The 24,325-nt window shown below is 43.1% G+C and overlaps 1 protein-coding gene across 2 annotated transcripts in view; it reads right to left on the bottom strand.

The window, feature by feature from the left end:
* Positions 1-3,244: 3,244 nt before the first annotated feature.
* ABCD2 (ATP binding cassette subfamily D member 2) overlaps positions 3,245-24,325 on the bottom strand; it is a 51,732-nt gene continuing 30,651 nt past the window's right edge. For both annotated transcript variants that reach the window (XM_064142478.1, XM_064142477.1), the window contains exons 7-10: positions 18,581-18,726; positions 11,338-11,422; positions 10,563-10,688; positions 3,245-7,609 (exon numbers count right to left, since the gene is read on the bottom strand). In XM_064142478.1, the coding sequence (XP_063998548.1) occupies positions 7,399-7,609; positions 10,563-10,688; positions 11,338-11,422; positions 18,581-18,726 (568 nt within the window). In that variant the 3' untranslated portion in view covers positions 3,245-7,398. The remainder of the gene's footprint in view (positions 7,610-10,562; positions 10,689-11,337; positions 11,423-18,580; positions 18,727-24,325) is intronic.

A 24,325-nucleotide genomic window follows, 5' to 3' on the forward strand; every position in this document is an offset into this window, starting at 1 on the left:
ACTCATAAAGTTCATGTATTTATAGCACAGTGTGGGTACAATTGAGGAGAACATTTTAGCTGAGACAGAAAGGACAAGAGTACTAGAAATACTGAGTGCAATTTTTTTAGCTGCCTTGAATATTAAATAGGTTTGGTTTGCTTCAATCTTGCTCATTATTTACAGTGAGAATAATTTCTACTTCCTCAAACCCCAAATCTTCATGAAAAGTGTTAGGACTCTGATTTATTTGAAATGCAGCTCTAAGCCATGACCACTAAGAGCTCTCTTTTAAAGTTAATTCAATCTAGGTACTTTTTATTGCAATTTTCGTGCTCACATTGATCAATCAATGAACCTTTTTGTTTCTCTGGTTGCTTAGGTTATCCTACAAATGCTGTGTCAGGACTGAATAGCTTGTCTCTATATGGTCAATGACATTAGAAAGAAAGTAATGTGCTATTGCATACTTATTTTATGTCCAAGTATGTCCAAGACAGATTTCATTATTCCCTTTCTCCAACACCTGTTCCTCCCACAGGCTCTCTTAGGCAGGTTTTTCTCAGAGCTCAACCCAGCCTGGCTCCTCACTGACGGTTCAGCCCCAGGATCCAGCTGGCTTCTCATCCCTGCATGAGACACCATAACAAACTTTTTCTCCCTCTTTTAATTACCTGTTTTAAACCAGATTGTTTATATACATCAAAACTGTACTGGGTGGGTGCAGTACTTAGTTACTGTGTCACAGTTACTCTCTTTCAGAAGGTGTCATTTACATGAGGTTAAAGACACTCATTTAAAAAATAGAAAGCAGGTTCTGCAAAATGAGCCATAATCAGAAATAAGGCCACAGCAAGAACAAGTAAGGTGTTCTTCCAGATATTCCCCACATACCAGAAAATTTCAGCTGTGGGAAGCCTTTAAACACCTTTGAATATTTCCTGAGATTGTTTTGCCCCAGTGTTATAAGCCCTGATGTCCCATCTCTTCAGGGAATACTTGGACAAAGACTCAGGGCTCCAGCACTTCACAATCAACGCATGGCACCAGTCCCTTGGTGGCCTGATTAGAAAGCAGGAATGTGTGCCCAAAGAGTAGACACCAAAGTGCATGTTACCTAAAAAAGCCAAGCTCATGTGTAACTTCATAGCTCTCACCTCGCCTGCCCCACTAGAGTACAGCCTGTCTCACACACACACAGTATCATCAGGGTTGGAAGAGACCTCACAGATCATCAAGTCCAACCCTTTACCACAGAGCTCAAGGCTACACCATGGCACCAAGTGCCACATCCAATCTTGCCTTGAACAGCTCCAGGGACGGCGACTCCACCACCTCCTCGGGCAGCCCATTCCAGTGTCCAATGACTCTCTCAGTGAAGAACTTTCTCCTCACCTCCAGCCTAAATTTCCCCTGGCGCAGCCTGAGGCTGTGTCCTCTTGTTCTGGCGCTGGCCACCTGAGAGAAGAGAGCAACCTCCTCCTGGCCACAACCACCCCTCAGGTAGTTGTAGACAGCAATCAGGTCTCCCCTGAGCCTCCTCTTCTCCAGGCTAAACAATCCCAGCTCCCTCAGCCTCTCCTCGTAGGGCTGTGCTCAAGGCCTCTCACCAGCCTCGTTGCCCTTCTCTGGACACGCTCAAGCATCTCAATGTCCCTCCTAAACTGGGGGGCCCAGAACTGAACACAGTACTCAAGGTGTGGTCTAACCAGTGCAGAGTACAGGGGCAGAATGACCTCCGTGCTCCTGCTGACCACACCATTCCTGATGCAGGCCAGGATGCCACTGGCTCTCTTGGCCACCTGGGCACACTGCTGGCTCATGTTCAGGCGGGTATCAATCAGCACCCCCAGATCCCGTTCTGTCTGGCTGCTCTCCAGCCACTCCGACCCTAGTCTCCCCTCTGTTCTGATGCACAAGCCCCAGTGGGGTCCTACTGCCATGCCAAAACCCCCGAAACTGCCCATGGCTGATCTCCCGGACTTGTCTCTCTGTTGGTGCTCCCCCTCTAAGTGGGTGCAGTAGCTAGAAGAGGCAAGGGGGACAGGCCTTCAGTGACACTCATGAGGACCTAGTTCTAAAGTGACCACCTGTTGTGAAGGGGTTTTGTTTGGGTTTTGGGGGGACGAAATATGAGGCCGAATTTAAAAGGGTTTAAATAATTAAATATTATATACACAAGGGATTCCCTCCTTCCCCAAACTTATCTACAGTACCCTACAGAGGTTCTTTGTATGCGGTTGTGAAAATATATTACAGAATGTCTATTTACAGTAGGAAAATCAGGAATTTAGCAGAGGTTTGGAAAGGTTTGGATAGAGAGTCTGCAGCATGAAAGTGCCATGGGTAAAGTTACTGAAAGTCTATGCTGGTTTAAATCGAGTTTGCTCAGTTACTCACTGGCTGGAGTCAGTTTCGGTGATCCCAAATACGTGCGGCAAAGCCACGTTGTTAACCCTCGTGGGTCTGAATAGTTCAGTTCAGGGATTATTGGGGTGCGCTGTCCGAAGGCTCCACAGGCACGGTCAAGCTGGGAATGACAGGCTGGGGCAGCAGCTGGCCAGGAGTGCCTTAGCTGAATTCTCCCTGGGCTGATGTGAAGCGCTGTGGGTCAGAATCAGGCAGCGGCGGTGGTCCCCAAACGGCAAAGTGGCTGGAAGCAGTGGGTGGAGGAGGGTGGCAGGAACACTGAATTGTCCCTTTAATGAGGTTTGAGCCCGAGATTGATGGTCCTTGGCCACAATTCTGTCCAATAAGGGTCTGGCAGCAGGCCAAAACATACCAAGTAAGATGAAATCCACGGGTCTGGTACCCCCAAATAAGGATAGGGCTCAGGTGGGTCCCCACCCTAGGCGCGTGAGCTTACACAACCTGTTTACTTCAACCTTCAAGCAGGCCAGGCCAGACTCGAAGGCACCAATCCTATTGTGCTCCTTTGTCCCCCTTAACTTGTTTTGCCCAGGTTTGGGCAGGACAACACCTTTTGGGGGGACAACATGTCCGGGCATAAATAGATTTGTAAACATGTCTATTTGAGCCTCCACCACACCACCATCACCAAGGGCTCCTCACTTGCATAACTGAGGTCCTGCACATGGGGTACCTCACCATCCCCCCATGGTTCACCTTGGCGACACACAACATCCACCCCAAGCTTTTCTACCCCTCCACAGAAATGCAGGATGGGAAGGGTCTCCCAGAACACAAGCAAGTAGGTCCTGAATGCTTTGTGACTGATTCATAAGGAATGCTGTGAACTCAAAGTAAATACAATGTATTTTATTTGAGGTTGGAATAAATTACAATTGTAAAGCATAATTTATTGCTTTATAAATTGTCTGCTCTTAAAAGGCATTAATATTGAACAAAACCAAAAGAAAGACACATTCAATTATCAGTTCAGTTCTCTTAAGCTTTGTGAACAGCTCTACAGGGGGATTCATTCTATATATGATTGAAATCTCTGAACACAGGCTCGTAAACTTGACTTTAACGTGCATTGTCATCATTCAGACATGTTGAGGGGACTACAGATGTGTCCATTTGATTTAGGGTGTAATTTTAATTGCAGTTTTCCCTAGAATATGCCATTGAATACCAAATTCCTTAATTCCTCACTCAAATACAATTATCACTGGTTTCAAAAAACCCTTTGAGAAGACATGTGGGGTTTCTCTGCCCCTGCAGAAGGACAGCTTCCAAATCTAAAGCAGGAATGAGTCTGGTCCCAAAACTAATTGAAAAACAAACTCATCCTAGGTTAAAATACTGAAATCCTACACACAAAAACTTAGTCTTCCCATTCAGAAGATCCCTGTAAAAAATCCCAGCATTATCTGAACAAATTGATGTGGATAATTCAGATTTTCCTTGTACAGTTACTCCATGCTTGAGACTGGTATGAATTTTGCTCAGCACCTGTAGTCCTCTAGGATGTAGCCCCAGGTAAGTAAGTCTGTCTGCCCTGAGCCATGTGACAATACTCACATGGTGCACTGAGAGCACGCTGCAGTGTCCAGCCCTGAATGCACAGATGCTGTGACACATCCACCTGGGTATGGCTAGCTCCAGCTAGATATGACAGGCAGAAGGAAGGCTGAAAAATCACTTCCCTGGCCTCCCAGGTAGTCACAGCTCCTGAACACCACAAAAGGAATGAACATTGATAAGCAGCTTTCACTGCACCATGAAAAACAATTCCACCAAGGTATCCTGCTCTGCTCTGACCCTCTTGCATTGCAAGAGCCAAGTGTTCCCCATGACTTGGCTCCAGAACAACATCTCTCTGAGCTATTCCCTGAGCAGAAAGCACACACCTCTGCTTTTGCTTTCCTGTCCAAGCCCAAAACAGCACAAAGTGGTATGGCTTATGCTTTCTGTTTCACCAGAGACAAAACAGAACTGCAGACTCCCATCTCAATCAGTCCTTGGAACTATTCAAAATGTTTGCAGAGAAAGTCTCCAAAGCAGCTTCCTGTCCAGTCACCAAACTAACTTAAAATATTGAGCCACTGGTAGAGAAAATCCTTCTAAAACTGGCTCAGTATTACACAGAAAGTTCCTGTTTAAAGAAGGGTTTCTCTTCATCCCAGCCTCTGATGTTCTTGTTATGCCTGTAGGAATGTCAGTAGCCAAGTGATGCACTAGGATACTTCATGCCATGTTACTGAATGGGAATGATTAAGTCTACTACTATCCAAGAAATACATAAGAAATTTTGAGGAGAATTGGTGCAATTTCAGTTTTCATTAAAATGTCATCAATAATATATGTATCTTTTGTAGGTCATTTAAAACACGCAGCAAACAACCCTTTTTTATTCTAAATGTGGTTTCCTCATAGACATGTTTGTGTTGTGCCATGAGGCCAGCTTCAGCCTCTGCAAGGCAACACAGCAGTTTTCAGGTGCTGCACTCCTCCACGATGGCTCCCAAGTCAAGCCCCATGGCAGAGCATTGTGGGGTGTCTGCAAGTGCTGCGGGGTCACAGCTGCAGCTATGCCAAACTGGGGCAATTGCTCAGCACTCTTCAATGTCATTTTGATTCAGGGAGTGGACAACCCTGGTTTAACTCTCAGCCACACGGTAAAATGCTTAAGCGAGGGGCCGGGGAAAAATATTAATGTTCCTTCCTCCACCTCAGCTCTTGCCTTGAGAAAGGCTCGTGGAAAGGTGAGTCCGAGGCTGCTTTGCACTAGCAGGACATGCTGCAGCTGGGACAAGGGCGTGCATATGATGCATCACCTTAGAAAAACATAACTAAGAAATGTGCACACCTTTAAAATCATCAATCTCATTGATGCTGAGAGCAGATTCCTGGCTGACTTTTTTCTTTTTTTCCAGCAACTCTGAATTTTACTTTGAAGATGAGAAGGGGGAAAGCTAGCCTCCAGGGAGAGGGACAAGTAGAGACACTCGCAGCTTGAGATGCATGCACATCATTCACCACAGCAGCGACCTCCGGTCTGCACTTTACAATGCATCTTATTATCTTGAACCTTTATTCCTCATCCCTTTCAAAGGTTCCCAAGATCATTCCTCTCTGTGTCAGTGAAATGTCCCAGGGGACTCTACCGAGAAAACTAATGAGAGGAACAAACTGTTGTCACCAGGATAAGTTGCAAGGGTTACATTCAAGCTACAGACTCTGAAGGAGCAGGATGGGGAGCAGACTTACACCACTTTCTGGTGCGAATGCTATATCAAGCAGCAAGACAGCACAAGCTGAGAAGGATGATGATCTGATAGTTACTGCACTGGGCTGGGATTTGGCAGATGGAGTTAATTCACTTTTCTCTAGTTCTTGAGGTAAACAGAAAAAGTTACCAGTTTGTATTTTCAGGGTGCTCACTCATCCCTAGCTACACAATGCCCCCAGTTCTTAACAGGTTACACATTGTCCTTCTAAAACTAAACACACCAGATACAAATATTCTAAGAAATCACACTTCTAGGAAAAAAAGGATCAACACACTTCAGGATTGCTACATCTCTGCTAAGGCTCATCTGTGCAGCTTCAAAGGCTCTTGCCCCTTCTGATCTTCACTCACAAGCTGTCTGTTTACTATGCACTGGCAGTCAGAGAGAACAGATCAGGAGCTCTCAAATCCATTCACATTCACATCTTTGTTTTTAATTCAACAGGTTTTGCAAGGCACTCAGGCCAGCACTGTCTTAGGAGTTTCTGCTTAAAGTGCCTGTGACTGACTGGAGACCAGGTTCCTACTGAGCAGATGGGTGCATCTGAAAGCAAAGCTATTAACTGGTGCACTTGCTCACAGGGACCACAGTGTTCAGCCACTCTATCAAAATATGGCAGGCATATTAATTAGTGGTTACAAAATGCTCCAGCTTTTCACAGACCTTTATAACTGCTGAGCATTTTACTTGGCAGGACAGCCATGCCTGAGAATTCAGTGTATTGTTAGAAACTGACATTTTCCTCACCTGCAGTCCTTCCTGTCACAAAGTGTTTTGTGGAACAAACATGTTGTCTATATTGTAATTTTACAAGCAGAGGAACTGTGTCATAAAAGGACACTAGCTGGAGCAGACCCATGGAGCAGACAAATGCCTTAGCCAAGCAAAAAATTAAGTCACTTGATGCCAGGCCCAGTGCTCTGTTCTCACTTCCCCTCTCCCCCTCCCCTCCCCAACAAGAGGTAACTAAACAAGGGACATAAATAATCCTCCAAAGGAACTGATCTATCACAAATGGCAAAGAGCCTCTCCAGGTATGCATAATGACATAAAGTACAGCACAGGTACATTATATGTTTAACTCTATCTCTGCTTCTCTGTCACAAGGGCAGTGAGTTGCTCAGACAGTTCCCTTCTCAACAGCCTACTATGTTATTTCCTGTAGAAACGCAGGTAAAGGTGTGTATGTGATTCAGTAGTAGAATAAGAGTTTGCTTTTACACAGGCTGAAAGAACGTTTCTTATACCCAAATGAGATTTTTGCATGCATCTTGCATACTCACCCAGATGCTGTCTCCATCGTGCTCCATGCCTGAGTTTCATGCCAGGTTTGCTCTGCATAGCAGGCATATCATATGCACGCGGTGACCTCGTATAAGAGCACATTCTGCAGGCCAAGTATCAGGCAAAAATCCACCTACAAAACCTGACTGTGTTGGTAGTTTTTTTGCAGTGAATTGGGCTTTCACTAGGAATTAACTTAAGCTGCAATCACTAATCTCACACGTTGTGCACTTGCTTATTTTCTGTTCACAGTTCAACCACTTTCTTCTTTAATACTAAAATGCTAAAGTCTCACAGAGCATTCAGAGCATTATTTTTTGCTGGCTGTGTTTCTCTATGCTCTAAGCCTCTATCACAATGCATGCAAAGGATAATGGCTGGATTTGTAATGCTTTTAACTAAAAAAATACTTTTAAAAACATAAACCATAAATTATTTATTCTTCTGTGTCCATTGTTTTAAGCACTGAGTCTTCTCCCAAGATTTTACACAGTTCATTCAGTCTCTGCTGCATTTTGGGAATTCCTGCAAGTTGGGATTCCAGTCTCTGTTTTTCCTCACTCAGTGATAAACGGATAGCATTGTCCAACTGCTCGAAACGCCAGCCGCCTTGTCCATCAAACTGCAGCAAGTGAGTGTGGTACTTCCTGCAGTAGAAATCAAAATGTTAGCAATGGCTCATGGAACAGGTGGTTCATTTTGCATGCAAATTTGGATGTCCACGTTTCTTTTCAGCGGTGCCTCTCAGGGTTCGGAATTGTCCACTTTTTGATCACTGGGTGGACTTTTTCAGTTGCTTGTACTCCCAGGACACTCAGGATTTGGTATGTCACAGCCTGTCACCAGGATCTTCCTAGGCCATTTAGTGAAATTCAGCAGTGAGGTGTCAGCTGTAAACTATCACCATCAATACAGGCTTCCCAGCTGGGGCAGTCGTTGCTTCCACCAGCCCACACTATCAGGTTCATCTGCAGTGATGCTGGAAGGAGCAGGCAGAAGGGTTGTGGCAGGGTTAACCTCATCATCTGCTGTCCCTGGCTAACCTGGCACCCTCTCTCTTTCTGCCTCTGTTTGCGGTTACTGCTGCTTTCAGTGCAAGTCTACCAGCCTTCATTTTCTCCAGGAACTTGAAAAGCAGAACCAGACAAGGCTCCTTTCTCCCATAGGAATGTTCATTTTATTTACCTTGCTTTCTGAGAGATGTTTTACCTTCTTAGCAGAAAATATATTCAGGCAGTACAGCACACCTGGTGGTACTGATAAAATTCTAGGTTTGTTCAAATTACCCAAAGTTGCATAGAACTGTTTCTGCTGGAAAAGTTCTTTCAGATCATCAAGTCCAACCATCAACCTAACACCACTATGGCTGTTAAACCATATCTTGAAGCTCTAGGTCTACAAGTTTTTTTAACACCTCCAGGGATGGTGGCAGGAGTTTGTTCTCTGGCATCTTATAATACTGGTTAAAGAAACCTCCAGTCCTAAAACATGATTCGGTCTGCAAGGGGTCAAAATAAAAAAGTCTCTATAGGAGTTGCAGATCTTTCAGTGAATGTCAGGGTGTGTGCACTGAAAATATTCAAAGGTGTACATGTGGAGTTTGTCAAGACCTGACAAGACATTTATCAGCAGCTGTAAGAGGAAGAGTAGAGAGTTCCCTCAGAGCTGCTGGTATGACTGTGTCATTTATCACTATAAATTACAGAAGATGAGACAGATCATAAAGCAGTCATTATAAATCCCATCCAAGGAACATGAGAGGTTAATAAATGCATGGGACTCAAAAGAGATTTAACTCCAGGCTTTTATTTACCATTTATTGCGTATTATTCTTTGTGACACAAGGTAGTTAACCTATCGCTCTATTTTCTTCCCAACAAACCCTCCCCAGAAATTGAGACCTAAGATAATTGATTTAGGTATCCAGTATTTGTGGTCTAGGAAAGTAGCCAATGTTTAGTTAAAAGAGGAAGTATTTCCTGGTATAAGCTTGAGGGGGAGAAAAGCACACGTGAACCAGGCTTTTGTCTATGCAGTCCAGTCCCCGTGGAAGCATATACAAATTAAAGGCTTATTTCTTACTTAACACTTCCATTTATTTCTCCAGAACCCCACAAATCTGGTAACGTCAGTAATACTGTGGAGGTTACAAGAACAATCCCAAACCTTCCTGACTAGCATTGGTATTAGAAAATGTTGATAGGAAACTGAACTAAAAAGATCTTTCTCACAACTTCTTTTGCGTAACTTCTCTTTGCATCACCAATATTTGTAAGGGAGATGCTCTCAAACACAGTGGTTTTAAAATAATGTCAAACTGTAAAATATTAAATACTATTTGTAAGTGTAATTGAAATTATTTTTAAAAATAAATGTCTAAGTGATGTTTTTTTTCCATCATAATACTCATGAACTTTTTCTTTAAACTATGTCCTGATCCAATAGAAGACATTTATGCTGTTATCATCTACAGAGAGGAAGGAGGAATGCTGAAGAGACCTGTTTTTCAGAGAAGCAGACATGGATACAAGCTCTGTCCTTTGAGGCAACAGATGGGTAATGGATTTTTTGCCATTGGTTTAAAGAAAAAAGCAAACAATATGACAGTAGAGATCAAGGAGTTCAGAACAAATAGTGCCTGCTAATGCTGTCTTATACCCTCTTGATGTCGTTCTGGCCTTTAAAATATTTGGCTGCTGTATATATTTAGTAACTACATTTATTTCCTTTGAGGGACTCCCTTATTAGAATGTTTCTCAGAATTCAAATTGGTTTTTTTTTCAAGACAGTCAAATTTTGAAAGCTCACAAACCCTGCAGCTAGAGGACACAAATTAAGTTAAAATACCATACTGCTATGAAAGAACACTTGCCAAGTTTCCTACCTTCTCCCTGCACTGGTAAACATGCCACTTTTACAGAATAATCTGGTGATACCTCTTGTGGCTATGGTGTGGTGAACTACTTAACTGACAAGACACCTGCATGTTGCTATTAGTAGTTAATAAATGTAACCTGTTTAAATAGATGTCAAAGAATGAAAAATCAATGCTAAGTATGTTTACACCACTATCATTGTAGAAAAAACATCTTAGAAAGTGTATCACAGTATCATCAAGGTTAGAAGAGACCTCATAGATCACCAAGTCCAATCCTTTACCACACAGCTCAAGGCTAGACCATGGCACCAAGTGCCACGTCCAATCCTGCCTTGAACAGCTCCAGGGATGGTGACTCCACCGCCTCCCCGGGCAGCCCATTCCAGTGTCCAATGACTCTCTCAGTGAAGAACTTTCTCCTCACCTCGAGCCGAAATTTCCCCTGGTGCAGCCTGAGGCTGTGTCCTCTCGTTCTGGTGCTGGCCACCTGAGAGAAGAGAGCAACCTCCTCCTGGCTACAACCACCCTTCAGGTAGTTGTAGACAGCAATAAGGTCACCCTTGAGCCTCCTCTTCTCCAGGCTAAACAATGCCAGCTCCCTCAGCAGATACTAATTAAACAATTGTACAAAGTTAAACAACTAGTCTGAAGAATAAAGACCAGTTCACTGCCTGTCAGAAAGCTAAAAGCAAGGACCATGATAAATCCCTGAATGTACTTACCAAAGAGAAGGTCTATGTGTTATAGAAAGCAGGGATATCCCAGCAGCTTTTGCAGCTTGGAATATCTTTCCTTCAACATCAATGCTTACAGCACTCGTGCACTCATCCAGCAATGCGTATTTCGGCCTTTCAAAAGCAGATAAAGAACATTACTCTTCTATGTCTTGGACAATATTTGCATGTATGATGTTTAATTTGAGAGCGACAGAAAGGAGAGAGACGTGTTTGCCAGACAGATGTCTCTTATCTACAGCTGGAAGTTGGATAGCAATGACATAAAGTTCCTGTGCGTTATGCAGGTGCAGGGAAAAGGAGTCTTATTTCCTGGTCCATCTGAGTACACAATGATCTGCCTCCTATGTTCTAGTTTGACAACCTTTATTCTGTCCCACCAGCAAGTCATGCAGTAGCTGCAGCCAGCTTAGAAACTTTCTATGTACGGACTGGGATGCCTTTGCACACTTGCACCTCCAAACCCAAAAAGTTTTGGAGCTTGGCTTTCAAACTGCCAGAGCCTCTGCATCCTGCAATGTTTGTGGGATAGACACTGAGATGTTAAAGAAAAAAAAATCTGGAAAATGTGCTGTTATGCTGCCAAAAGCAAAGCTTAAGTAACAAGCACTGCCCAAATGAAAAGCAGAGCTTGTAAGAGTCAACAGCAACAATCTAGCAGTATTGCATACTGCATGGAGAGTCTGCTCAGCCTGTAACAGGAAACTTGGAAAATATTTCCTCATTTTCAGATGCTACTTAAAGAACAAATCAAAATGCTTACTTATGGTAAAACATCCGAGCCATGCCCATCCTTTGCTTTTCTCCTCCTGATAAGACATCTTTCCAATCCATGATGGCATCCCAGCCTTTGAAAAGAAAATGCAAACAAAACACTTTAGAAAATGTAATTCTATGAAGAAAATGCAGCCTCATTTGCAAAAGCTCTGCAACCTGCTACCAAACTCATAAAGAGCATTTCCACTGCAGAAGAGACAGCTTGGGGTTCTGGACCAGATCTTCTAAAATATGTAAATGCATTTCCACTGGCACTCAGTTGGGAAAATGTTCCAAATATGTCAAATTTTAAGGTGGCATTTAACCTTCTTGGTCATGTAGGCACTGTCAAAAAACTTTACTTGCCATTTTCTTGAAAAAACATCTTTTACCTGTGTACAACTAATCATTTTATTCTCTCATGTTGGTTTTATAGAACAATTTCCTGTTCCTTCTTGAAAAGTGTGAGTGGAAATTTTGAAACAAACTCAAAGACAATGCGTAAAAAACACAAAGAACAGGAGGATTTACCTCTCACTAGTTTGTATTTAGATATGACCTTCAACTTTTACAATACTGTGATGGTTTGGGTGTTACCTCCCCCTCCCTTATGAAATCACCCAGACTAGACTCAGCTGGATGGAAATTAAGGAATGAAGCTTTCTATTTACAGCTTAGCACAATATACAAGCAGATACTTACAATATGTACAGCTATGTACAGAAATACACAAGTTAGAAGTGATACAGAAACATAACAGCCCTCCCAGAAACCAGAGTCTCCAGGAGGGACTCCCAACCACCCTTCCACCTCCTTTCCACCCCTCTACCTTCTCCCAGAGTTTGCCTTATGTGTAAGGTGAGTTTGGAGGATCGGCCAGGGGGATTAGAAAGCAGAAGGCATAGTTACATAGAAAGTAAGCCAGGGAGAAAAGTACAGACACCCGCTGAGACAGAGATGCACTGTGTTATCTATGTTTTATGTTCTTCTTTTTATACATCTCAGCAAGCCTATGTGTGAGGTGGACATCACCACTGTTTCCTTTTCACAGCCTATAATCTAAATCTTCTCACCAAAATACTCCAGCTAGTCTCAAACTAGCACAAATACTGAGCATGCTTTTTCACACAGCCTCTAATTGATTTAGAGATCCTTTCCAACCCAGTGCATTCTGTGATTCTATGATATTTTCTTCCTTATCTCTTTCAGATACATGTGACGGGAGCATGATGCATTTTGTCTGTGATCTTAGGGCAGACTGGTGTTCCTCTAAGTACTTTGGCATGATCTATTCCCACAAATGAAGAACTTCGAACACCAAATTACCCTACTGAAAATAAGTTTTCAGTCACACAATCCAGAGGGACAGAGTAGCAAAACAGGTGAGCTCTGAAAAGGGAGAGTGTGAATGTAAAGAAATCCTGCTAAAACATTTTTCCTCAATTGGGCCCTATATTCATGAGGCAGGCAGCTGAAGTGAGGCCAGGTGAGGAACACAACATCTTTCCAAATCATCTCAGAAGCACTGTAACTAAAAAGTGAACAACAAAGCTGAAAAGTCCATTTTCACCAGTACTCAATTTAAAATAAACATTTACCATAAAAGACTATAAACAAGGTCAAGCAAGGGGGGGGTGGGCTGTGTTATTTCTGATGCCTGACCAAAGTTGAGAGATGTGGGGCCTGTGAGAGTGCAGGAGGCTGGGGAGTGCTCTGCCCATGCTTAGTGTTGCATCAGGGCTTGGTAGGTGTGAACAAAACCAAAGTATCTGGTGAGAAGCTGTGACTGAAAAGAGGAATTTTTAATGCTACTGACAGAGTTCCAAGAATTTTCTCTACACAAAGTTGTAAAATAGAGGGTCGTCATTTTCTAACATGTGTATATAGATAAATTTCAACACTGGGCACGCACACACTAGAAATACATCACCTTTACTGATCCTATTGTTTTTCCCCAGTTTCCTTCCATTCCTCTTTAAGGATCTTAGTGGGCAACCCCTAGGGGCATATAGAGAGCTTTTTATATATGGGCTCCTAGTAAAGACTGTGTTGTGTAATGATTAACTGAATCATCATCTGGATGAACTTGGCAAAGTGAACAGATACACAAACGCTGCTGCTGCTGAGTAGTCCCGAGTTGGGAACCACACGGACAGCTGGAATATGTTCCACTGCCACCTTTGGCTTCCCAAAAAGCTTGTAAAATACCCGAAGCAGTCCTCTTTGGCAAAAGGTTTTAAGGGCAAAGGACGGGAATGGCCCTTCATGAAAACCATAAAAACAACTACGCTTCTGAAGACAACATTCAGACTGCAGAGCCTGTGTTCATACAGCTTCTTCCAGATCAACTGGTTTATAAAGACTTATTAAAAGACCAAAAGGAATGAAGTTGAAGAAGCAGCATTATTATCTTGTCAGCACAATAATTTTATTATTTTCTCTAAAGCTGTAAGACATAACCTCCCTTTATCAGGACACAATGGTCATCTCTGTGCTCACTTCAACTTCCATTCTACATAGCTCCCTCCCTGAACTTCCCTATTTTCCACTTGGAATGCCTCAAACAACATATAAAGAAGGATCCACTTAAATATTATCCCTTTTAAAAATATTTCCCAATGTCTGAACAACTTGGGTGTTGTAATTCACAATAAATGGACCCTCTACTATTAACAACAATGCACCTACTTGTTGCTCTTCCTGCTGACATGACACAGGCCAATAAAGGTCATTTGCATTCTGTCAGTGGCTTTCATCATGCGTAGCTACATCTACTTTACAAACAAAGCAATGAAATGGCTTGATCATGAACACAGCGGATATGAAATGGCATGTCCAAGAACACAGCACAAATCTCTCAGTAGGTACAAACATAATCCTAGCTTTCAGAGTCCAAACTCCTTGCCCAGCTTCTTGTTCCATATAGCCTTTGATTGCACGTGATCCTATGTATATGTGATGAACACTGGATCACAGTATCATAGTATCATCAGGGTTGGAAGAGACCTCACAGATCATCAAGTCCAACCCTTTACCACAGAGCTCAAGGCTAGACCATGGCACCAAGTGCCACATCCAATCCTGCCTTCAACAGCCCCAGGGACGGCAACTCCACCACTTCCCCAGGCAGCCCATTCCAGTGTCCAATGACTCTCTCAGTGAAGAACTTTCTCCTCACCTCCAGCCTAAATCTCCCCTGGCGCAGCCTGAGGCTGTGTCCTCTTGTTCTGGTGCTGGCCACCTGAGAGAAAAGAGCAACCTCCTCCTGGCCACAACCACCCTTCAGGTAGTTGTAGACAGCAATAAGGTCACCCCTGAACCTCCTCTTCTCCAGGCTAAACAATCCCAGCTCCCTCAGCCTCTCCTCGTAGGGCTGTGCTCAAGGCCTCCCACCAGCCTCGTTGCCCTTCTCCGGACATGCTCAAGCATCTCAATGTCCCTCCTAAAGTGGGGGGCCCAGAACTGAACACAGTACTCAAGGTGTGGTCTAACCAGTGCAGAGTAGAGGGGCAGAATGACCTCCCTGCTCCTGCTGACCACACAATTCCTGATGCAGGCCAGGATGCCACTGGCTCTCTTGGCCACCTGGGCACACTGCTGGGCTGTGCCGGATGTCACAGAAATGCCTTTTTCAATTATTAAGACAAAGAGCATGTGTAATATGCTGGTACAGAGTTAACAGCAGTAGAAATAGCAGCATTTAATTGACTTCTTTTGCAATTCCTTTTGCCTCAACCTTCTGAAGGAAAAAGCAAGCTAAATTTAACAACAGAAAAAGGGTTACATCTGGGGTATATATTCTTCATCCTTGTGAATTCCTGCACTTAGTTGCAAGACAAAGGATTCAGCTTCCATAAAAAGACATGCTTAAAAGATGCTTTTCCAGATCTACATTCCATGGAGTGGAATGTTACCACTTCATGGCAGAAGAAAGACTACTGCAGCAAACTGCAGCCAGAGAGTTCAGCCCTGGTGAGATTTTGAACACTAAGGCCTCTTGCACAGTGTTATGTCTTCAGGCAGCTGATAAAAGTGAAGAGCCTGGACACTGTGCAGGATGAATATGCACAGGCAGTCTTTAGCTGAGGAAGGAACAAAAAGACCATCAATTGTGTGAGCCCTAGCTCAGCATGACACTGCAGGATTTCAGAGCCACTGGAAAAGCCAGCAGAGCACTTCAGAGTTACTGCTGGTACCAGTAATAATGGCAAATCCAGGGCTCAAATGATCAAGTGAAAATATCTCAGAGAGAGAAAATGTGCTTGTCTGTGTGTTTATCTGTGGCCTAGCACAATGGTTCCCTGGACAAGATCCAAAGGTATGACAAATGTGCAAAATAATGAGGAGTAATTATAATCTGGGGTGCTGAGAAACCATAAACAGGTTGAACTTGTTCAATAATGTCATCAGCCCCAAACTGACAGGCCCAGTCACACACTGAGCATGTTGCTACTCATACTCATTGCTCCCTTCATGTGACAGGACATTGGCAGCATGAATATACACTACAGATCCACAAGAATCTAAGTAACCAGAAATGGTTGCAAGATTTTTTTCAGACGTAGTACCTTTTCAAAAGGTGTATATAATGTATAAATAGAAACTTGATGGGAATTTTTCAGCAGGTTTTTTTTCTATTAGAGAATGCCAGTGTTTGTCAATCACCAAAGCAGCTTGCAAAAAGGAAAAAAGACAGTGTGGGGCAAACCCCTTGCTCTATGAGCTTTACATGGGATTCTCCATTATTTTGCAATGCAAGAAGTTCTATTTTTAATAGAAAGAATTAAAAATGTGATTTGAGGTCAAATAATAAAATAAAAATTTGAATTAGAAATAATCCAGCTACGTATACATAAAAATTTTCCATTTTCACTTTCAACAAGACTGTCTTTGGCTTGCTGGTTCAAAAAATGAAGAGTCTTTGTCCCAAACTGGAACAGCTCTAAAGAATATGTAAGCATATGAAATGCATGTAATATGTCAAATCATATGTCATGGATTTCACAGTATCACAGTATTATTAGGATTGGAAGAGACCTCACAGATCATCAAGTCCAATCCTTTACCACAGAGCTCAAGGCTAGACCATGGCACCAAGTACCACGTCCAATCTTGCCTTGAACAGCCCCAGGGATGGCGACTCCACCACCTCCCCGGGCAGCCCATTCCAGTGTCCAATGACTCTCTCAGTGAAGAACTTTCTCCCCACCTCGAGCCTAAATCTCCCCTGGCGTAGCTTGAGGATTTCCTTTCTTTTCCTGCCTTGTCACTTGTCTTCTGCAGATGCCCAAGGAGAACAGGGAACAAGTAACTGTATTACGATCCTAAAAACTTCCTGGTATGTGGTAATCTCTCCCCCTGTTTTGCAGCTTTGCCCACTTCTGTCAATTTAGATCATAAAATGCCTAAGACTTCTTTTAAAACATTTCTTTGTGTAGACTTTTGCACAATGTGCCAAGTGTGGACTTTGAATAAAGCATCAGTGAACACTAATAATGTCCTCTAGACTTTTTAATAGATTGTGCATGTCTCACAGGCAGAAGAGACAGAACAGGGTCGGCAAGAAATACTTTCTTTGGCACAGAAAGTAGTGAGAGACTGATCCACACCTGGGCTTTTAGTTTGGCAACTCAGAACACTGAGCCTAACCAACAGCATATTGTATGTGGAGCACAATAACTGCCCCAAAATCACACACTCCAGCTGCAGAGTTATAAACCATGATGCTGTACATTCAGAGACTGTTGGGGATTTGGTTTTGGCCATTGTGTTTTTCATGCATCTCTAAGTACCAGCAGGCCATGAATGCACACTGTACAGTGGCTTCTTGCCACTGGCAATTTTAACTCCTCCTCCTCCTTTTCCAGCTCCCCACTCCAATACATCTGCTTGCTCTTCCACAATGTACACTGAGTAAAATGACTTCAATACTAACAGGAGTTGTTATAATGTTTGTGCAGTGAGTAAAGGCCTTTTCTGCAATTAATTCTGGTCAATGAATTTAGCTCTCTGTCCACTTTTTCCAACCCTTGTGTGTAGCATTAGATCTGAATAATATCATGAATCAGAATGATGGCAGATTCTTATTTCCAATTGTAACTTCAGGGCCAACAGTCATTACTACACTATTAACAATGAAGCATTAATCTATGGAAAGATAAGAAGCTACCAACAGGACTGTGAGGTAGAGAAGTATCTGTAGATATACAACTGCTGCTGTAAAGGATTGCTACTCCTCACTCTCAAGTGACATCAAATAAGTGTCCTTACAAATTCCAAGACACACAGTCTGCCTTTTGAACAGAGCAGCGTCCCCCCTGGGAATGAAGATATTTTCTCGGGATTCCCAGTGGCTGAAGAACTACTTTCCATTGTCAGCATACTCCTGAGAGACACCAAACACACACAAAGCAACGCACTCAAAGTATCCTCTCAAAAAGCTGCACTGGCAGCTGGCAGAGAGAGGCAAGGTACACCCAGGACTCCCAATATCAGCTCCTCAGAGGAGGTTGAAGATACTCTTTCCTCTCTCTCTAAGTGTTACAAACTTTGTCTTATGTCTGTTTTAAAAGCACGATGATGAGGATGAAATTCAAACTAGAGATTAGTGTTTGGTGAGAACAAAAATTATTGCTGTGCTTGGAAAAAAAGCCATGAAATGCTTTAGTTCTTCAGACACAAGAGAAGCTTTAGCATCTTGATATTTACTACACCAGTCTCCTACTCTTAGGATGAACAATGCTGAGAATACATGTCAACTTAAGCAGTAGATGGCAACACTCTACCCAGCCAGTCATTTGGTTATTTTTAACTTGTTCACCCTGGTGGTGTGGTGTCAGACACCTTCTTGTGTCACACAGTCCTCCTGATCCCACCAAACAGGGGGGTGAACACAGACCTGACTCTCTTTTCATTCACATGCTTTTGAGTTGATGCAGCCAGTGGCATTTCAAGGTTTTAAGACATATTACATTTTCTAAGCAAATAAAGGAAGGTCAGTGATCTCACAATACCATAAAAATATTGGCTTACAAGAGAACAAGTATGTCCAGCCTGGGCATGAATTTACTATGAGGAGAAGAGCTCTTTCCATTAGCATCAGGAGCAACAAGCATGTGCTTGTACAGCTCCCCAAAACACAAAAGATCTGGATCCAGTTTTGCCAGTTCAGTAAGAAAAGGTCAGTCGCACTAAAACACACATGCAAGGAACAGATTTTGTAAAGCTTGTTACAAAAATAAGCAATTTACCTCCTTCTCTTTGAACTATGTGGTATAGATGAACCATATGCAGGATAGCCTCCAGATCGCGGTCTTGGTAGCCTTTCTCATGCATATCCTCCACTGAGTCTGGATAGATGACTTGATCACGCAGCGTTCCAATGGACATATAGGGCCTGAGAAGGAATAGAGAGGAACCGGTAATCTGGAGCTGGCTCCAAGCAAGCATATCTTGCTCTCTGAGCAGGGCCTAATGCTTTAAACACCATACTAAAATTGCATTTATCTGCAGGTGCATTGTGGGTGAATGGCTTTCTAAATTTACCTTGGGGACAATGCATTATTTCCACAACAGCTGATTACAGGTTAGGAACAGGCGCAGTATTAGCATGAAAAATAAAAAGACAGATCAGGCAGAATAACCTTCTACTTCATAGCTTATTCTAAATGTTTCCTCTTGAAATCAAGGAAACTATGCCATACTCAACATTTGGTACACTTAGAGGTTTAGAAACTGAATCGAACACGCCCATGCCAAACGCAAATTGTAACAAAAATCTTGCAGCTCAAACTAGGAAAGACTCCCACGGTGCAGCACATGACATCCAAATCAGACAGGACAGCACTGAAAGCCTTCTTTGCACACTACTACTCTGGACTGCAGAACTGAGAAATTAACTCTAGAAGCCACTTCTGAATTGAAAACAAAGTTGAATTGTAACACTTTTGAATTGAAAAACAGGATACAAGAAAGAAGCTGATAAGCTTAAACTTCCCAGCACCAGCCTCCCTCCCTTTGCCAAGCACAAGGCTGAACTGGTCTAAGAAGCAGCTTCTGAATCACCACCCCTCAGACGAGGTAATGCCATCTGTCTTACTAGAACAAGCTGCCTCTACTTTGGAGTCCTCTATTACATTTGTATTCCTGCAAGAGCTATAGACAAGTCTCCAAAATGTCATGAGCTGTGGCCAGCCTCTGGTACAGCTCAGGACCCAAAAATTCTCTAAACAAAGGCAGTTTGAAAAAAAGAATTTTACACATCTCTAAAAGATACCAGGCCACTCAGGCTAAGAAAGCAAAGGCAATCTAAGACACATCTATCTGACCATCTCTATTGCTGCTCTTGTTCCATGGTTATCTTGTGAAGGAGAAACAGCCATTCTGTGCTACAGACACTGTTTATAGCTCTTGAAAACACCCTGGTTATGATTTGTCAGATTTTGAGTTTGGAAGGGACGGCCAGAGCTGTCAGGCTCCAGACTCTGTCCTGCTTTCTGTGTGAAGAGTTACACTAACTCCCTCTGGGTTCATCTGCCGAAACAATGCTAGTCTTATTAAAGCTGTGGTGCCAAGGGATGATGACAGAGGGGAGCAGTTAAAACTGGGCCAGCAATGAGGAGGCTTCCAGAAAGCTTGGTATTACAACTAAGATTTTCTTCCAACAACTACAGAGTATATTGATGAGAAGTCAAGTTTTCTCCACTAAAAATCTCTAGATCAGAGTGGTGTGCAGGTTTCAGCTATGCAGAGGCTTCCTCTGCCAGAGATGTATAATACCTTAGCAGATTTATTCCCCTCACTTGGAAGTGTCTCTACAGAAGTAGTTGGATCTACCTATTGTTATTCTAATAGCCCCTATAAGTACAAGGAATTCATAATGCAACAGATGTAGACTTACAGAATTAAAGCTGTAACATAAACTGAAAGTCATATTCAAGCTGACATTAGCTGCATTGGTTGTACTGTACTGGTGAACAGTCTGTACCCACCTGTAGTTTCACCACCAGCTGGGTGAGGGCGGGAAAGGCAGGGAATACAGACTGCTTGCAAGTATTTGGTTATCTCCCTGCTTTGGGCAGGCACCCAGGTGGAGGAAAACCAGAACCACAAGTCAAATACAAGCACTGCTGCTCCTCTTTTCTCATTGTTCTGCTTTCTGCTTATTGTGGGAAGCGCACTGCTCTGGGCTGCTGTATGAACACTGACATCAAGCGCAGCAAACCATTTACATTAATGTGGATATTGCAAAATCGCTACTCTAAACGTTATGTAACTCTGTGAAGTAACAATGTATTTCATTTCTATAGCACTCTTCATCTAAACTTTACTACTTGCACATGCAGACATTACTTCACTTGCTCCATACTGCTGCCATCTCTGGCACAGAAGGCAGCAACTGCATCTGGGCTTAGAAACGTTTAAATCAGGCTGTGCATAAGACTTGTGAAGTTTAAGTGAAGCTGCTGGTAAGGGCAAGGAGGACAGAGTTACTTATCATTTAATCTGTCTGGGGTATACTGCTTACTGCTGTGAAGTATGATCCTCTAATGACTTGCAGCTCTGAGATTTAACCTACCATCTGGGAAGGTAATGCTCAAAAGCACCATGCCAGGATACTTGTTGCCATGCTGGTTATCAAGTCACCAGCACCACTTCCTGATACAACTGTATTTTCCTTGCAGCCTCCCATCTAAACATAGCAGTAATATTAAGAATGGCTCTCCCCACTGAGCCTGTAAAAAATACAGAACACGTTGGCCTGCAGTACAACAGCAAACCCTGTCAATTACTGATTAACTAGCAGAGACCAAGAATGGCTCATGGTTACAGGTCTGTCCCAGGATGTGAGAGTGAGGCTCTGCCTCTCCCCTCCTACAAGTAGCCACTCATGTCCCTGACAGAACACTTCACCTTCCTTATCATGAGATGCCTTATTTGAGGCTCCAAACCTTGACAACAGAGGGGCAGCTGTGTGGTTGGTTTATAGGGTGGGAATGGATTGCCTTTTGGGTGTATCTCCTGTCTCAAAGGGGGGCAGGGGGACAAAGCCCCGACAACTAAACTAGATAACTAACTTCTGAAGTGCTAAAGTTAGGTAACACCTCATCAAATTCAAACTCTCAACAATAACTTCCTTACTTACCACATGAGCCACAAACTCAAACATACTAAAACCTGTTAAATATCAGATGTTATTGTAAACGAGGTTACACAGTGTGATATTCAGACACTAGGTAGCATTGAGGTAACTGGATACAGCAACAGTGGAATCTTGGCTTTGCCAATAAGCTCAAAGAAAGCACTCTGTATGGACTCCAAAAGCAAGTCCTCCACCATGGAGGTAATAGCTCTGTAATTGTTTTATTCCTCTGCTCTCTGAAAAAACAACAAAAAAGAATCCTACACTGGTTTGGAGAGATGGATTTTACAGTCAGTAATCTTTTTTTAAAGCTTTGGTATCAAACCCCCAGAAAGCTATGAAAAGTTACTGATTCTTGTCTGGTTTTCTGGAATTTTAAGACATTTACCCAAAGAAACATTTTCAGTTCTCATAAACTGATCTTTTTTCAGTTATTTTGATGGTTTCATCAAAATACCAATTCTGATTGCTTCACTTACTGCTTGGCTCTGCAGAGTTGTAACTTCATTCTGATAGTAGCAAGCAAGTGATCTCCAAGGCTCATGACTTCCTCCTTAAAGTACAGGCTTTAAAGAAAGATGTTATTCTTCCCCTGTACTCAACACTGGTCAGGCCACACCTTGACTACCGTGTCCAGTTCTGGGCTCCTCAATTCAAGAGAGATGCTGAGGTGCTGGAACACGTCCAGAGAAGGGCAACAAAGCTGGTGAAAGGCCTTGAGCACAAACCCTATGAGGAGAGGCTGAGGCAGATGGGATTGTTTAGCCTGGAGAAGAGGAGGCTCAGGGGTGATCTTATTACTGTCTACAACTACCTGAAGGGAGGCTGTAGCCAGGTGGGGGGTGGCCTCTTCTCCCAGGCAACCACCAGTAGAACAAGGAGACACAGTCTCAAGTTGTGCCAGGGGAAGTATAGGCTGGATGTTAGGAAGAAGTTTTTCACAGAGAGAGTGATTTGCCATTGGAATGGGCTGCCCAGGGAGGTGGTGGAGTCACCATCCCTAGAGGTGCTCAAGAAAAGACTGGATGAGGCACTTGGTGCCATGGCCTAGTTAACTGCATAGGGCTGAGTGACAGGTTGGACTGGATGAACTTGGAGGTCTCTTCCAACCTGGTTGATTCTATGATTCTATGTTATCACAACAAGCTGCAGCCTGAAGTCTGCATAATGGACAATTCCCCACTGCCCTAATGACACACAACATTACGTGCAACGTTGGCAAAACTTTAGAAAAATCATAGGGAAGGAAGAGCAAGTGTGGCAAATGATATTGTCACTTTATTGCAGTTAGCTCTGGGAAGGGAGAAGGGGGCTGCACAACATGTTGGAGTACATACCAGTCATTTGTCTTTCCAGACAGAGGAGTCAACACACTGGAGCTGGTAGGTGTAAAGAGAGATGTGTGCCAGTTCAACGTCATTGTACACTGCATCTATAACTAAGCTAGGCAGTAGTAGCATCTAGTAACTTTCTGATGTCTTCAAGAGCAGAGGACTTCACACTTTTGGGTATCAAGTTAAGGAAGATGTCTTGCTCGGATGTAAAGAAAATTCTGTTTAAATTCAGAACAAGACATACCCACTTGAAATGTTTAAAAATACTTCCTGAATGTATTCAAAAATGTCTTCATCTTGCATGCAAAATAGACTGTGATGTCAGAATTGATAACCTGTTTTGACCTCAATAATATGCCAACTATATCCTGGGCTGCATCAGAAGAAGAGTGGTCAGCAGGTCAAAGGAGGTGAGTCTCCCCCTCTGCTCTGTTCTTATGAGTACCTGGAGCATTGCATTCAGCTCTAGGGCCACCAGCAAAAGAAGGACACAGAACTGTTAGAGCAGGTCCAGAGGAAAGCCACAATAATGATCAGAGGGCTGGAGCACCTCTCCTATGAGGACAGGTTGAGACAGCTGGCTTGTCTGGTCTTCAGAGAAGGCCGAAGGGAGACGTTATAGCAGCCTTCTAGTACTTAAAAGGAGGAGGGCACAGGAGAGATGAGAAAGAACTGTCTGTCAGGGAGTGTAGTGACAGGACACAGGGTAATGGCTTTAAACTGAGAGTAGATTTACATTGGATACAAGAAAGAAATTCTTCACTGTGAGGGTGGTGAGGCACTGGAACAGGTTGCCCAAAGAAGCTGTGGATGCCCTCTCCCTGGAAGTGTTCAAAGGCAGACTGCACAGAGCCTTGAGCAAACCGGTCTAGCAGAAGGTGTACCTGCCCCATGGCAGGGCAGGTTGGAACTAGATGGTCTTTAAGGTCCCTTCCAACCCAACCCACTCTGGGATTCTATGAATATTATTTTAAGGAATTATAGCAACTAATCAATATGCACTTTGAAAGTCTATAAAATAATCTGAATGGCCAGTCTTAATTATGAGCACACTGGAGTAAGAAAGGGCCCAAAAAATATAGCTTAATTAAGTGGCTGGTGTCAGAAGTTAAGGGATATTGTCCAATATAAATGCTCAAGGAACAGCTTCTTCCTACAGTCTGAAGCTCACCTTGCCTTCCTTGGCACAAGTTGTGATTAACACTTTCTCCATGGAAGGCAAAAATACATGGCTTGTGATTCTGAACCTATGTCCATGCACCTGAGCCATCAGGACCTGACTCGCCATATGCAGTTATACGAGTTATTATTCTCACAGATATGCAAAGTTATGTGGGAAAATCACATGTAATGCAACTATAAACTCTTGACTGACCCATCTTTTTAAGTTTCTGTCTCTGCCTTAGCCTTGCTAAGATATCCAAGTGAGAGAGAGAAAGGGAAACACTACACCTGGGATTCCCCTTTACAGATAAATTGCAGCTTGCATTTTCAAAAGAGATGGAGATGACTTCAGGGTG

Source organism: Pogoniulus pusillus, chromosome 4 (assembly GCF_015220805.1).
Source record: "Pogoniulus pusillus isolate bPogPus1 chromosome 4, bPogPus1.pri, whole genome shotgun sequence".
NCBI lineage: Eukaryota > Metazoa > Chordata > Aves > Piciformes > Lybiidae > Pogoniulus > Pogoniulus pusillus.